Source organism: Stigmatopora argus, chromosome 1, assembly GCF_051989625.1.
Source record: "Stigmatopora argus isolate UIUO_Sarg chromosome 1, RoL_Sarg_1.0, whole genome shotgun sequence".
Taxonomy (NCBI): Eukaryota; Metazoa; Chordata; class Actinopteri; order Syngnathiformes; family Syngnathidae; genus Stigmatopora; species Stigmatopora argus.
The window spans coordinates 6,543,324-6,557,621 of record NC_135387.1 but is presented as its reverse complement, the minus strand read 5'-3'; the positions used below and the strand labels follow the sequence as shown (position 1 = coordinate 6,557,621).

Below are 14,298 nucleotides of genomic sequence, written 5' to 3'. Positions count from 1 at the left end.
TCAACTCCATCGCTTATCAAGGTGGCCAAAATGAAGTCAGAAAAAATGCATTCACGACTCCTGAGCATTTTTCACGTTAGTGAAACAATATGTACTATATTACTCAGTAATGGTAGTCATGACATTTGAAGAAACGGTACTTACTCATCATCCGGTGTTAGTTGTACTGGCTCATTGGTAAACTGAGTGTCAAAGTTTTCAAGGCCGTAGTCATCTGAGATTTGAGGCTTGAAGGGTGGCGTCATCTCCTTCTTCTCCAGCTTCATGGAAACAAAAACAAATGTATAGAATTAGTTTATTCAGGATGTTCCGTTGTTTCAGATGAACCTGTAAATACTATCAAAGTAACTTTTATATGGATAAAAAACACAAAATTTTAGCATGGAGCGCCTGGCAGCGATCTTTCAGCATCCAAAGAGTTACCGATACAGCACTAAAATTATGTCATCGGCATGGTGCCCACTAAGAAATAATGTGCCGCAAGTACATGCAATATATACTTTTCAAGATCTTTTTTTATAAAATTAAGTAACCATATATTTTCTGATAATTCATAGTTTAATATAAAAATGGCATGTAGAAAAAATGGATACGCTTTTTATATTGACAGGACTCAGACAAAAGTACTATCATATTCAAAAATTGTCTCAACAGTCTCCAACAATGTATTCCAGTATACTCAAAGTACACTATACAATAAATAAAAAAAATCCCCCAATTTAGTTTTGTGCTCATGGATCCCATTTATTTAGCTAACATCTTATTATTACAAACATAAACAGCCAACATGATTTATGAGAGATTAAGTTAAAAGCACAATAGTTAGTTTAAAAAACAACTGAATTTAAAGCTGCCAACCTGTTCATACAACTGCTTCACATGTATCTACCTTGTTAAGCAACAATAACAACTAGATTCCTTTGTTGTTTCTGTGTATAGTATTTGTGTTTATTTCCTTGAAAGCTACTGAGCTTCCACCTCCTTTCTAGGCCCTTTCTACACGCTTCATTAGCAGTACAGTTTCAAAGTGTTGTGTGAAAGGAGCTTCAAACAGAGACAGTCACTTTCCCTTCCAGACATCTCTCCATGGGGTTTTCCGATAGGGATTTTCAGGAGATTCAAGTCGCAAAATGAGCTCCTGGTTGACTTTGCTCAAAAACTCAGGGCATTCAGTTCCAAAACGACACCAGATCGAAATGACTTCAATCGAGAAATAATGCTTGTTATACATGACTTCACCAACAACAAAAAATATCCTCAACAGAGCCTTAATATCTTGATTCACCTTGGGAACTGAGAGAAAAATGTCAAGTTGCATTCTTCCTCTTGGAACTAGAGGATTATATACTTAACTGTAAGAAAAGAAGGAAAACCATTGGGTACCATTAGGCAAACCCATTTTTTGGTCACTTGAAGAGGAGTAAACTGTGATTTCTAAGTGGAAACCGTAATTGACCAACCAGTGGGAAAAGCCACCTGTTTATTTTGGGGTGCCTTCTCTACAATGAAAGATGTCAATCGAAAAACAACAGCCCAACTGCAGGAGCTTCCTTATTATTCACATCAGCTGCTAACTGAAAAAAAAATACAATAACATCAGGAGAGCCAGGAGAAAGTATATAAAAATAAGATGGAAGAGCTGTCGGCGCTTAACAGGCCAGAAAGGGAGTATTGTACTCTGTTACTGTTGGTTCTTCAGATCTAGACTAGTGAAGGACTGTGCGGATAAGCTTGGAAGAGTGATTCTGCATATTTTCAACCTCAGTCTCAGTCTGCAGAAGTTCCCCACCTTGTGGAAGACTTCCTGTGTGTGGTTCCAGTTTTATCTAGCTCTACAATGTCTTTTCCTGTGTCTGTATCCTTTCTTGCTACTGCAACCAAAATGGCGCCGCTCAAGTGGCAGCCGGTGGCAGTAGCTCCGTCCGCTCTTACTTGTTTCTTTGTTTTTACAGCTTTTCTATCTTTTTTTATATTGGATTTTAATATTTCTTAATACTTTCCTTTATACTTTACTTTCAACTTTAATGATTTCACGACCTTTACGACTGGACTCCACCCATCGTGTGTAAGAGGCAGCATTGTTCTATTAGTTTGGTTTCTTTATGCTAGTCCTGGAATTTTTTTGGAACCATTCAGGCCAGGAAGGCTACTGATACTGATGATCAGCTCCAGACTACCTAGGGAATGTGCGGATCAGCTTGGAAGAGTGATTCTGCATATTTTCAACCTCAGCCTCAGTCTGCAGACAATTGTGTGGGCTTCCTGTGTGTGGTTCCAGTTTTATCTAGGTCTACATTGTCTTTTCCTGTGTCTGTGCTTGCTACTGCTACAAACTGAATTTCCCAAATATGGGATGAATAAAGATTAATCTAATCTAAAATTACAAGGCTCGCAAAAACATGAATAAGCAAAACATTACGTCGCTGTATGAACATTACTTTAGGCAAGAAAGCCCAGGAGGGTGTTCACAAGGGTACAAAATATCACGTTAACAGACCAAAGTAAAGCAATTTCAATGTTCACACCTAATTTCTAGAGAGATAGGGATTGTAAGGGAGGACCTTCAAAATGTATTGATGGATAGAGAAGTATGGAATAGCATCGTTAGGTCTTTTTGAGTTGCTTTGGGCCCCGTCTATTTGCTGGGAATAAGTGGTGTTTAAAAAGCACTTCACAAGACTTTTTTTAAATAAGGGCTATCCGGGTTCAGGGACTAAGAAGGACTTGAGTGATTTCATCGCAAATGATCAATTCCATCAACCATTGCATCAAAAATGACACTAAAAAACCTTGCATTTGGAAAGAAAATGAAAGAGGGAGGGTGGCCCAGTGGCGCGAGTGGTTAGCGCATTGGCCTCACAGCTCTGGGGTCCTGGGTTCAAATCCAGATCATGTCCATCTGTGTGGAGTTTGCATGTTCCACCCGGGCCTGCGTGGGGTACTTCGGTTCCCTACCATTCCAAAAAACATGCATGGTAGGCTGGGTACTCGAACGTTTGGTCGCCCGGACGCTTGGTCGCCGGACGTTTGGTCGCCGGACGTTTACTGTTGAAACCAGCTCTCAAAATTATATTCATGAGAGAGAGTTTAATATCTAAATATCTACTGTTGAAACCAGCTCTCAAAATTATATTCACCCGGGCGACCAAACGTCCGGCGACCAAAAGTCCGGGCGACCAAACGTCCGGCGACCAAACGTCCGGCGACCAAACGTCCGGCGACCAAACGTCCGGCGACCAAACGTCCGGTCACGGGTAGGCTGATTGGACACTTTAAATTGCCCCTAGTTATGGGTGGGAGTGTGCATGGTTGTCCGTCTCCTTGTGCCCTGCGATCGGCTAGCCACCGATTCAGGGTGTCCCCAGCCTTTGGCCCGGCATCAGCTGGGATAAGCTCCAGCACCCCCCGCAGCCCTAATGAGGATAAAGCAGTTCAGAAGATGATATGAAAGAGGGAGGCAGGTAAATGATATTCAAATGTTTCATCTCTTCAGAGAGTAAAGCCGCACCCTAGGGAACTGTCTGATGAATATTAATTCGTAGTAACAACAGTAGCAGTGTGCCAGGCCTGTCAGAAATGGGAGACAGGCTTCTACTAGTTGGAGGGCAGAGAGCGTCGCTTCTCCACCTCTCAAAGCTTTGTCAACTTGTTTTCCCTCTGCACTACAGAGGGACTGCTTGCTGCATTCAGGAATCTCTCTTGCTTTGATATCCTTCCCCAGTTTGCCTTTGGTGTGTACTTCACAGCCACTGTGGCAGCACTCATTAACACACTGTCAATTGTTTTCCGCCGCAATGTGCTCCTATTACCTGACTCACATTAGACTTAGTCACACTAGAGAAATACCAATCACAGTGACATGGCAACTTATAAAGGCCCAGACCAGTATCGCTTCAAATGGAAAAACTTGAAACATCTGTATGTAGACTGCCATGAAAGCTGATAAAACACACTGAGGACATGAATGAAATTAATGAAATACAAATGTGAACTGACATTTTTCACTCTGAGGATACACTTCTTTTGAAGTTTTAGCATACATAGGTGTGATTTGATCGTTGGCCAAACTACTGTATGCCAACCACTGCAAGCAACCTGACGATTATTTTTTTCTCATCTGTAAGCACGCAGTACTTCCACATTCAGCGAAAGGGTGTGTGTGAACATCTGGTTACATGCACATGCATGGAGACAATAGCAATTACATTTACTGGTTTGTTTGGTATGCTGCGTGTCAACTGAGACACGACATAGCATCACATGGAGAAAAAAAGGATGTTTTTTTTGTTGACATAAACCAGGTTGACGTGACACAGTATAAAAAAAATACAATATATAGTATATTAATATATTGTGTTTTCTCACTAGTGGTTTCATCTAAGTGCACCATTATTGGGATGGAGTATTTATTGTGTTGTCAAAACCCTGAGTGTAGAGAGTAAACAACTACTGTGTTGTTTGGAAAAGTCCAATCAGAGACAGTGATGACAGCTATATTCTGTTGTCAAAGCTAGCTGGCATTAAATGTGGGTGTTCAGAGCCTACTCTGTTTGTTGTTTTTGCTACATTACATTGAAGTAATGTGACAGGTTGTTGAGTCAAAGCCCACAGCATCTGTCAGTCTGTCAGTTGAATTGTCTGAAACATAACTGATATGTAAAAGCTTTGTGTTTAGTCTTTGCCTTAAATAAAAATATTGTGTTATTTTCTATATGGCAGGGTTTGGGAACCTATAGCTCTTTTGATGGGTGCATCTGGCGCTGCTCCGCCAACCTGTAAACTTAAGAGTGAAACCCGCTAGTTCGCCTGACATGAACGAGCTGTGATGATATGATCATACATTCACACAATGATCTTGAACACTACAAACGTAGCTCAGAACAATACGCTTCAATTTGGTCCTCAATGGTGGTCGGTCCTCCCTTAGCAGATTGTGCAGGATGGTCTCGCCTTCCGAGACTAGATGTCTGGCGAGAGAGTGCGTCAGCCCCTCCCAACTCACTGCCAAGCAAACTGGAGAATATTGCGACAGCTGCAAGAACTTATTTATTTATTTTTTCCCCAGACTATAACTCGCACTTTTTTCATAGTTTGGCTGGGCCTGTGACTAATACTCAAGTGCGACTTATGTTTTAATTTTCCTCTCTGACCACCAAACGCTGGAGGGTTGTGATGTGTGTTGTTTTAGGCTATAGTTATCTGAAAGCGTACTATGTTAACAAATGCCAATTTAGCCCATTTTTCTCCATTTTCCTATTGTTAATTTAAGGCTGACTCAGAGTCATGGGAGCCCGCATCAAGAGACTGAAGAACAGCATCTTCTCCATGGCTGTAGAAAGACTGCTGCAGGGGCAATGCTGCCCCCGCACACATACACACAAACAACTACCTCTCTGCTCAACACACAATTTCTTGCAAATACATGCACTTTACCACAAATGACTTGTCTATTTATAATATGTATATACGTACAGTATACTTATTGTTCTGTTTTTTTTGTTCTAGTTGGTTTTCTCTACTTGTATCAGATGTGACTCGCTGCTTCTTTGAAGAGGGATGCAACATTTTATTTTTTTTTCAATAATAATGAAGCTTCTTTCCTTAATGTATGCTTTATTTTTATTTATTTTTAACCACAACTTCTCTGTAATGCTTCTCACCTGCTCCCAGTCTATACTGCGGAAAAATGTGTGGGACTTGATATCTGTGAAGCCTGTCTCGACCTGGCAACCCAGCCGCTCCTTGGGATCCTGTTGAAACAAAGACATCTGTTCAAAAATCTGAATTGGATAAACTCCATTCCATTTCATTGCAAAAAAATTCTAACAATGTCTGGACATCTGGATTCCCAATTGCTCTCTAAACCTAAATGGAGCCTCATATGGAAAGTAAATGAGTCTGAATGGGAAGGATATTCCATATCACATTCCAGATTTGAACAATTTTGAGCGAAGGGAGCGAGAATATGTGGAAAAGAAATTGTTTTGTTATTATATACTATACTATGTGATTGAAACGAGCTCTTTACATTAAAAAGATGAGCCAAAATGTTACTAGCATATATAGAGCAAATAAGTTTTGTGCACTTTACTATAGAAGACATTTTTGTTGACTGTTCTGACAGTTAAATCATCCATAATTATGAGTTAGTATTTCCATGAAAAGTGTGGTGTATGTGGGTTAAGGTCCAAATAAACAGTTGTTGGAGTGTAAATGGTGATAAAGATAATGATGTGCAAAGGTCTTAGTTAGGCATGTTTGTTAATAATAGAGTCTGGCTGACTTACAATTTGAAGACCTCCACCCCACTGCACATCTTTCCGCTCTTATGTCGTTATGCTGTGTGTAAAACCATGTGATTTTTGAGGTGAGTTGCATTCTACTGAAAATCTAAGTTTACTGAACAGTTTTTGCAGCAGATTTGAGGGAAAAATTAAAATATTCATGAAGCACTATTACTTCATGGGTGAAACTCTTTAAAACGGGCAGTGTTGTTCCAGTTACTTTTGAAATGTAAACCGCCCCCTGCCTGGTCCCCATAGTTGGCTGAAATAGTAATGTTGATATTTCCAGTCTAAGCAGCCCCCACTCTCAGTGTGATGGGCACTTACCATTGCAGCATGCTTTAATTTAAAAAAGTTTTGGATGTGTGAGTAAACTAGGTGTGGGCGGCCCGGTGGAACGAGTGGTTAGCGCGTCGGCCTCACAGCTCTGGGGTCTTGGGTTCAAATTCAGGTCATGTCCATCTGTGTGGAGTTTGCATGTTCTCCCCGGGCCTGCGTGGGTTTCCCTCCGGGTACTCCGGTTTCCTCCCACATTCCAAAAACATGCATGGTAGGCTGATTGGACACTCTAAATTGCCTCTAGGGATAGGTGTGAGTGTGCAAGGTTGTCCGTCTCCTTGTGCCGTGCCCTGCGATCGACTGGCCACCAATTCAAGGTGTCCCCCGCCTCTGGCCCAGAGTCAGCTGGGATAGGCTCCAGCACCCCCCGCGACCCTAATGATGATAAAGCGGTTCAGAAAATGAGATGAGATGAGTAAACTGGGTTTGTGTGTTTCTGTCTGTTAGTAAGCTGTACTAGTAAGACTCACCCTACTCTGTCAAACAGTCTCTGATTGGCTTACCCTGACATCTCGCCATATGTTACCCAATAAATAGCTTTTTCTGTAACATGCTTTATTCACATTAGAGCAGTGGTTCTTAACCTTGTTGGAGCTACCGAACCCCACCAGGTTCATATTTGCCTTCAACGAACCGTACTTCGGTGTAAAATAAATCATGATTTTTTTTTTCAAATTCAAGATATATAAATTTCTCGCAGCACTGATTGGCCAAGCAATGTCACGTGATCATCTGCAGCCAGTGATGGTCAAGTGGGGCATGTTATCGTGTATAGACATGATGAGTCGATGTGTCTTGACCTCCGCAGCAGAGGCTCCACCGAACCCCTGAGACCGACTCATCGAACCCAAGCTAAGAACCACTGCTCTAGAGGGATGTTCAAAACCCACAATTCAGGACAAATCTGCTATTGAATATTGCCCGAAAGCTGAGGGATTGGGAACAATGAAATTTGGGGACAATGTTCAGTTGAATAAAAATTGTGTTTGCTCAGTGTTTCTCACGTCCATTCATAAGTACAGAAAAAGACGTTTCATCACATGTGGATTACGGAAGTAACACGGGTAATGCTTGTTCAGTATTTTATATGGCTCTTATAGGTTAAAAATGTGATGGGTTATGTTAGAAGTTACAGCAAAAAAAATAGTTTCATTATGTAACATAATATATGTAACGACCTTATTTCCAACGCTGAAAATGGGCGTATACAATAATGTACTGTACACCATTTGGGTGTGTAAAAAAATAAAATAAAATCCTCCATTAATGTAATTCACATGGACAAAATGAATTTGGCAGTCAAATTGGGCTGTTTTTTTTTAAAGAATTTCATAGTTTTTCCACCTAAAACAATGCACACAGGGAACGCCCACTTTCCCCCCAGAAATTCTGGTTGTGTCATCAAAACTGGAATTGAATCTCAATTCTGTCTTTAATGTGTTGCGCTAGATAGTACATGTAGAAAGAATGACCGAACATTTAAGCAATTTGGAAAGTGCCATTTTACTTTAAGATCAGAATGGTGTCCACTTGTAGTAGGTGCCCCTGCCAAAGATTAATGTTTTTTTTCTTTGTCAACAAGACTGTTAACATTGGGAAATTGATGTGTTTGATTCAATCCTTGTGGTTCGTGTTGGCATGCTAGCGGTTAGCCACTTACCATGTTAAACCCGGCAATAGTTGTTGGAGCTCGACTGCTTTTTCTTTTACCTTTTCAAATACACCCGTTTCATGGTGTTTCTGGGTGTAGTTGTTTACATAAAACTATTAAAAAATGGGATTTGTATTTTGTGGTGTCACGTGTGCGGTGTGAGCAAAAGAAGTGCTGGTTCGGTGGCCGATTCTCACCTTGTTCAGAAAACCCTTAAGCACACTGGCAGCTTTAACTGACAGGGACCTTGGGATGCGAATGGGCTTCTCAAGAATAACTGTTGGTAAAAGAAAGCAGCAACACAAGAAGAGAGAGATTGAAAGAGAAACAAAAGGACAATCGTGAGAGGGGTGAAAGATGATTCACAGTCCAAACAGCCTGTGGGTCACCATGTCTGCTGTGTGGGAGTCCATGGAAAGAAGAAGACTCCATTCTGTGTTTGTTTCATTTTGATTGCGCACACAAGTCTTGACACTCACACATTCAAGCCATGATAAAATAACATAACACAAAAGAGGAAGTATAAAACTAGCTCCCAGTTTGAACTGTGCCTCGTAAGCATATCTCTTTGCAGGTGCCATTGTCGGGGGTTCAAACCGATATTGGTTTACAAAATCTATACCTAATTTTTTTTCCATTGGTGCATGCTCTTTTCTTGCAGACCCTTTTACGTCAGCCCTTTTCTTCTATATACAAGTAGCGTGTCGGCAAGAAATGTACCCTCCTGACAGTCAAGCGGTCATGGTCATACAGCAACACCTACAGAATTTTGAATTCAGTGCATACACAAGGCGCACCGACTGATTGGGCATCCCGTCCTATTTAAAGAAATTTATAGACTTAACGTTTGTATTTCCGAATGTTTACAAATCGAATGTTTTTAAGTTGGGAACCTTGTGTATTTCAATTATTTACATTTCCTTTATATACAAAAATGACCAAATGTACTGTATGGTAGGATATGCTGTTTGACTGCAGGATCAGGAATTGTGTCGACTCTCAAATTGACATGCACTGTGTTTCTTTTCCCTTGCAAATCAAATAAATTTCAAGCTCTGTGTGTCTGTCACACTAAAGCTGTGAGGCTGGCACATGTACTCAAAGCAGGACCAGGCGCAGTTTAGCTCAGTGGCATATGGTTGAGCAGCTCCTATAAGGATTGACTTGAGACGCGTTTAAAAGGCACGTGGCCAGGAACCTGCTGTTCTACCAGCAAACCCACTAGGAGGGTGCTATACTGGTAGCAGATGATAGCTACTGTGCTGCTGACAGTCACAGCATTGACATATTGCATTAACAAGCCTATTGCATTGCGGAGAAATTTTTGCTCTGAAAATCTGAAAGGAGTATAAAGGGGAATGTGCAATGTAAAGAGTTCAATATTGAGGAAACACATAAGAAAATAAATGTTTTAATATAGCACTGGAGTACATGTATGTGTGATAACTGGCAGTTTTTGTTTAATACAGTCATATCCCTCCTTATATTAAAGCTCATCATTGACTGTACAATTTTTTTGCATTCAATCCCATGCAGTCCTAACTCCTAATTATTTCCTGGTGATCTATCATGCTGTGTCTTTACTAGATGAAAAGGGGCTCTGCCAAATGAAATACTTTTTTAAAATATACTGCTTAAATATTGTAGGGATCTAAACTTTTTAAAGAAAAAAACATCCCAGTCATCCCAATAAAAGACAAATTACTAACTGTGAATATTTGGGTAAATTTCTTATCATTATAAAAAGATCAATGGCCAAACAGTATCTCAAAACGCGTAAACAGCATATAATATGCATTTGAAGTATTAGGTTTACAAATTTGCACTCTGTGGTTTTCCTTCAGTCATTATTGCATTGATGCATTATTATGTACGACCAACATGTAAAAGACCAAATAGCCGATTATGTCTTAAATGAACACAAACCAGATTTCATATGGAAAATGAAGTGAACTAAAGCAAATTAGCACAAGTAAGAAACTGAAATTAACCCTGTTAGTGATTTCTCTATGTATCATTAAGTATGCCAGAACTGTCTAAGCCTGTATTGGCACAGGTGCAAATCCTTCACAGCTTAAAGCTCATTTGTATTCCATTACATAATATTTATTTGTTTCTCGAGTAACGAATGAGAGGCTACGAGAATTAAGATCCACTCCAGTGCTACCCTCTAGTTGGTTTCTTTCAAATGTTGGATAAAATCAAATCTTATTGCTACAAACCATAATCAGAGCTGCCAACCTCCGTCGACCCCATTTCAGGAGTGCCCTTGTCCCATTTCCAGAGTATTTACGGAGTGAATGCGATTCACGCAAAAACGATATAAAATGTAAAAAAAAAATAAGTGTAGAACAATTTAAATCAAACTGTTATTATGTTTGTACATAATTTAAATTTTGTGGTTTTGCAAACTTGAAAAAGTACAGCATAATCAAAATAAGTATTAAAATAAGTTTAACTTTGTGTTTGGGTCCTTCCACGTGCGTTTTACAGTCATCAATTCCAACATGTGTCACGCGAAAGTCGCATTTGGGTGTTTTTGGAGACGATTGACACGCTGAAGTCGCATAAGATGAATCATTCGTCATAACTTGTAACTCAGACGATTCACAATGCACTCGTGTTACCGAATTGTTCCGGTTTACAGTGCAGTTGAATCAAGATGGCGGAAGCCGTAGCGATGGTGTGAATTTCGAGGCTTTTCAATTGGCAATTTGGTATTTGGTTTTCAGAAATGGTTGCTTCAAAAAAAAATGTAAGTGAAAATTTTGGGGGATTTCCGGAGGTTGTTCGGAGTCCCGGAGTTTGCGTTGCATTTTCGGAGAAACTCCTGAAAATACTGAAAATACGGAGTAGTTGGCAGCCCTGCATATTTCATTTATGGATCCACTGGGCCCCAACTCACCTTGAAAGAGGTACTCCTCGGTGTTCATGTCAGGATTGTCGGTGATGATGTCAAACGGCGACCTCCCAGCCATCATCTCAAACATTAGCACCCCTAAAGCCCACCAATCTACACTGAAGCCTAAGTAAGGAAGGAGAACTGCATTTAGTCAGAAGTTCAATTCTTGGCACCACTTTAAAAAATGACTTGGAATTCCAATGAAAATTGAAAAAAAAGAGTTATTTGAAAGATGAGGCATTTGAACTTCATCATGAACTCAAGACTTGTTTACTAACCGTAATCTTCTCCTCGGAGTATTTCTGGTGCAATGTAGTTGGGTGTTCCACAAAAAGTACTGGTTGTGTCACCTGGTCTGATTCCCTCCTAATATAAAAATAAAAATAGGCATACACTTCGGAAAATGATCCCCTCCCCCCCAAAAAGATTTGTCACTAGAATTAGACAATTTTATTTATTCATGTGGTTTATTTTAATCCCTGTCTCTCACCTTGCACATTCCATAGTCTGTAAGCTTGATGTGTCCGTCATGGTCCAAAAGAACATTGTCCAGCTTCAGGTCCCGGTAGATGATGCCTTTCTCATGCAGGAAGTTTAGAGCTATGCAGATTTCAGCAGCATAAAATCTGTTATGGTGGTTTAAAAATGCAAAGATTGGTTTGTTTAAATTGCATTCAAAACATTAAAATGCACAATCATTTAGTTGGTGTTGAACGTTTCATGAATTGTGTATTTTCAGGACCATACTTTGCTCAAATTATTGTGGAACTTAATAAGTATAGTACAACAGTACTTCAATCTTTCTTCTGGATTAACTACACTCTTGTTTTATTTCATTGACTATCCAATGGTCTAATCAAGCAGTGGAAAGTAACAGCGACTAGTATATGAGATGTTGCTATAAATCATTGCAGCTGTTTTGTTACCATTTGTATTTAAGTACGATATGGGGACATTACTTGTATAAATAATAGTTAAAAAAAACAATATATTATGGTCAAATTTGATTTGTGGCTTCATTATGACACAGAGAATTGAACAACTTTTACATCCTTATTCAGAATTCTGCTGCTTTTTATCATTGTGTCAACTCCCCAAATCATCTTTCACATTTTCCCCTATAACTTCATTTCTTTGTCGAATGTTTGAAAAAATAAAAATGCCCAGCGATGGTTCTCTGAGCCTTGTAGAATTCAAGCAAAAAATTGTGAAAGAGATGACAGGTGTGGGCAAATTATAGCACTTACTGGTAGCATACACAGTTCACAACTACTCAAATCACTGGCAGTCTAGAAGCTATTTATGACAGGCTATATGACGTTACAATATGAGAGATAAATAAAAGCATGATTAAGACACTGTTAAAGAAAATAGATTGAGGATGTGCCGAGTTGGTAGCTCATGCTGTCACAGGGAGATAAGCTTCTATTAAGATTGACTGGCCTTCTGCTTGAGTGCCTACTACAAATCCCTGAATGTCAACCACTGAGGAAAAGATCGTTTGACAGTGCAATGGCAAATCCCACATCGCTCCCCCACAATTTCACACTGACAGCCTTGATTGTATACAGTTGTTTCAGTGCTGGCAGACTGATAAAAGTACGGCGGTTTGCTCTCAGCAGCCCCAACCATCGCTCACAGACCGCCATCACCACGGCGCGGGGGAATGCATGAGGGCTCCCTAAAAGCACACCTCATGAATATGTACAATCATTATGAGTTATTAGCATGCTGCTTTGCATATGTGCGGCCACTGTCTCCAGAATACAGATTGTAGGGTCTGATAGGGGCCCAACAGTGCCTCTCTACATTACTGAGCCTTTGATCCAGCATTTATCAGGGGCACAGTTGGAGTGTCCCACAAGTAGAAAGGCAGCATGAATAATAGGGGCTCATTATATTCTCCAAGGCTGTAAAAAAGAAATGCTGTCGGTTGTGTGGTGCGTGTGTCCGTAAGGAACTGCTTAAGAATGATGTTGGGCAAGTGTTTGGAAGAAGCACTGAAAAGATGTACACTATTGAGGAATATTCAAATTGAGTCAGGGTGCAAAGGGGTCGCAAATAAATTAAATGGGGGCATCCCAAAGGTCTGCAATCAGATGCACCAGCAACAACGCCTACAAGATTCTCTGCTTCTGGTGTAGAGAGGAGCTGCACTCCCATTAGCAACAGCTACAACTATTTTACACAGTGAATGCATTTTAAATCAAGCTGAACTAGTGCTGCTACAAAAAAAACTGCAATTGTAGTCGACTAATTACCATAACTAAAGATGTGAGAAATATTAGCTTACTACGAACTGAGTTATAAATTCCTCCGAAATAGATTTCTTAGAACTTGATTAAACTGTTGCACTGTGGTCTTAAACTCGAAAATATGCTTTTATGAAATTTCAAAACAAGTTTTGGAAATAGAATACTCTTTATAGACCGGTGTCATAAAGTAGCTAAACTGTAAAGACATGGATGGCTACTGAAATCAAATTGGTGACTTCAATGTTCTCACTGCGCCTTATATATGCATCAATACGGGTCAATCATTGTATGAAATTCCCTTTAGCACAGCTCCATATGTTTGATGTATAAAACAAATCCTAACCAATATTAGTACTACTACAGCTCTATCTAGTGGACGTATAACGCAACCCCCTCCCTATTAGAGCTCTAGCTAGTGTATCTATAACACAACCCACTACTACAGCTCCATCTAGTGGATCTACCATTTTTACTCGCATATAAGCCGCATTTGTCGGACAATAAAATGATGACTGAATTGAGGGTACGGCTTATATGCGCATAAAAAGACGACATGCACAAAACTGCAAGGTACACCATAACGCCATGATGCCATAACTCAGGGGTAGGGAACCTATGGCTCGGGAGCCATATGTGGGTCTTCTGATGGGTGCATGTGGCTCTTTGCTAACCTGTGAGGTAAAATATGTATTTAAACCGCCGGTGCTGACATTACATCTAACTTCAATCATCTTTTTTTAATTAGACTTTTCTTGCTTGCATATTTTCATTGATTAGAAACTGCCATAACGCAAGACAATATGGCCGATACGGTCATTTGTTTCAAAATAGAGAACAGATAAACAGATAAAACGCCAAACAAAATTT

The 14,298-nt window shown here is 40.0% G+C and overlaps 1 protein-coding gene across 1 annotated transcript in view; it reads right to left on the bottom strand.

The window, feature by feature from the left end:
• prkcz (protein kinase C, zeta) overlaps window positions 1-14,298 on the bottom strand; it is a 65,197-nt gene that overhangs the window by 9,002 nt on the left and 41,897 nt on the right. Inside the window, exons 12-17 of the mRNA XM_077615469.1 lie at window positions 11,667-11,802; window positions 11,455-11,542; window positions 11,180-11,299; window positions 8,472-8,551; window positions 5,661-5,750; window positions 145-260 (exon numbers count right to left, since the gene is read on the bottom strand). Of these exons, the coding sequence (XP_077471595.1) occupies window positions 145-260; window positions 5,661-5,750; window positions 8,472-8,551; window positions 11,180-11,299; window positions 11,455-11,542; window positions 11,667-11,802 (630 nt within the window). The remainder of the gene's footprint in view (window positions 1-144; window positions 261-5,660; window positions 5,751-8,471; window positions 8,552-11,179; window positions 11,300-11,454; window positions 11,543-11,666; window positions 11,803-14,298) is intronic.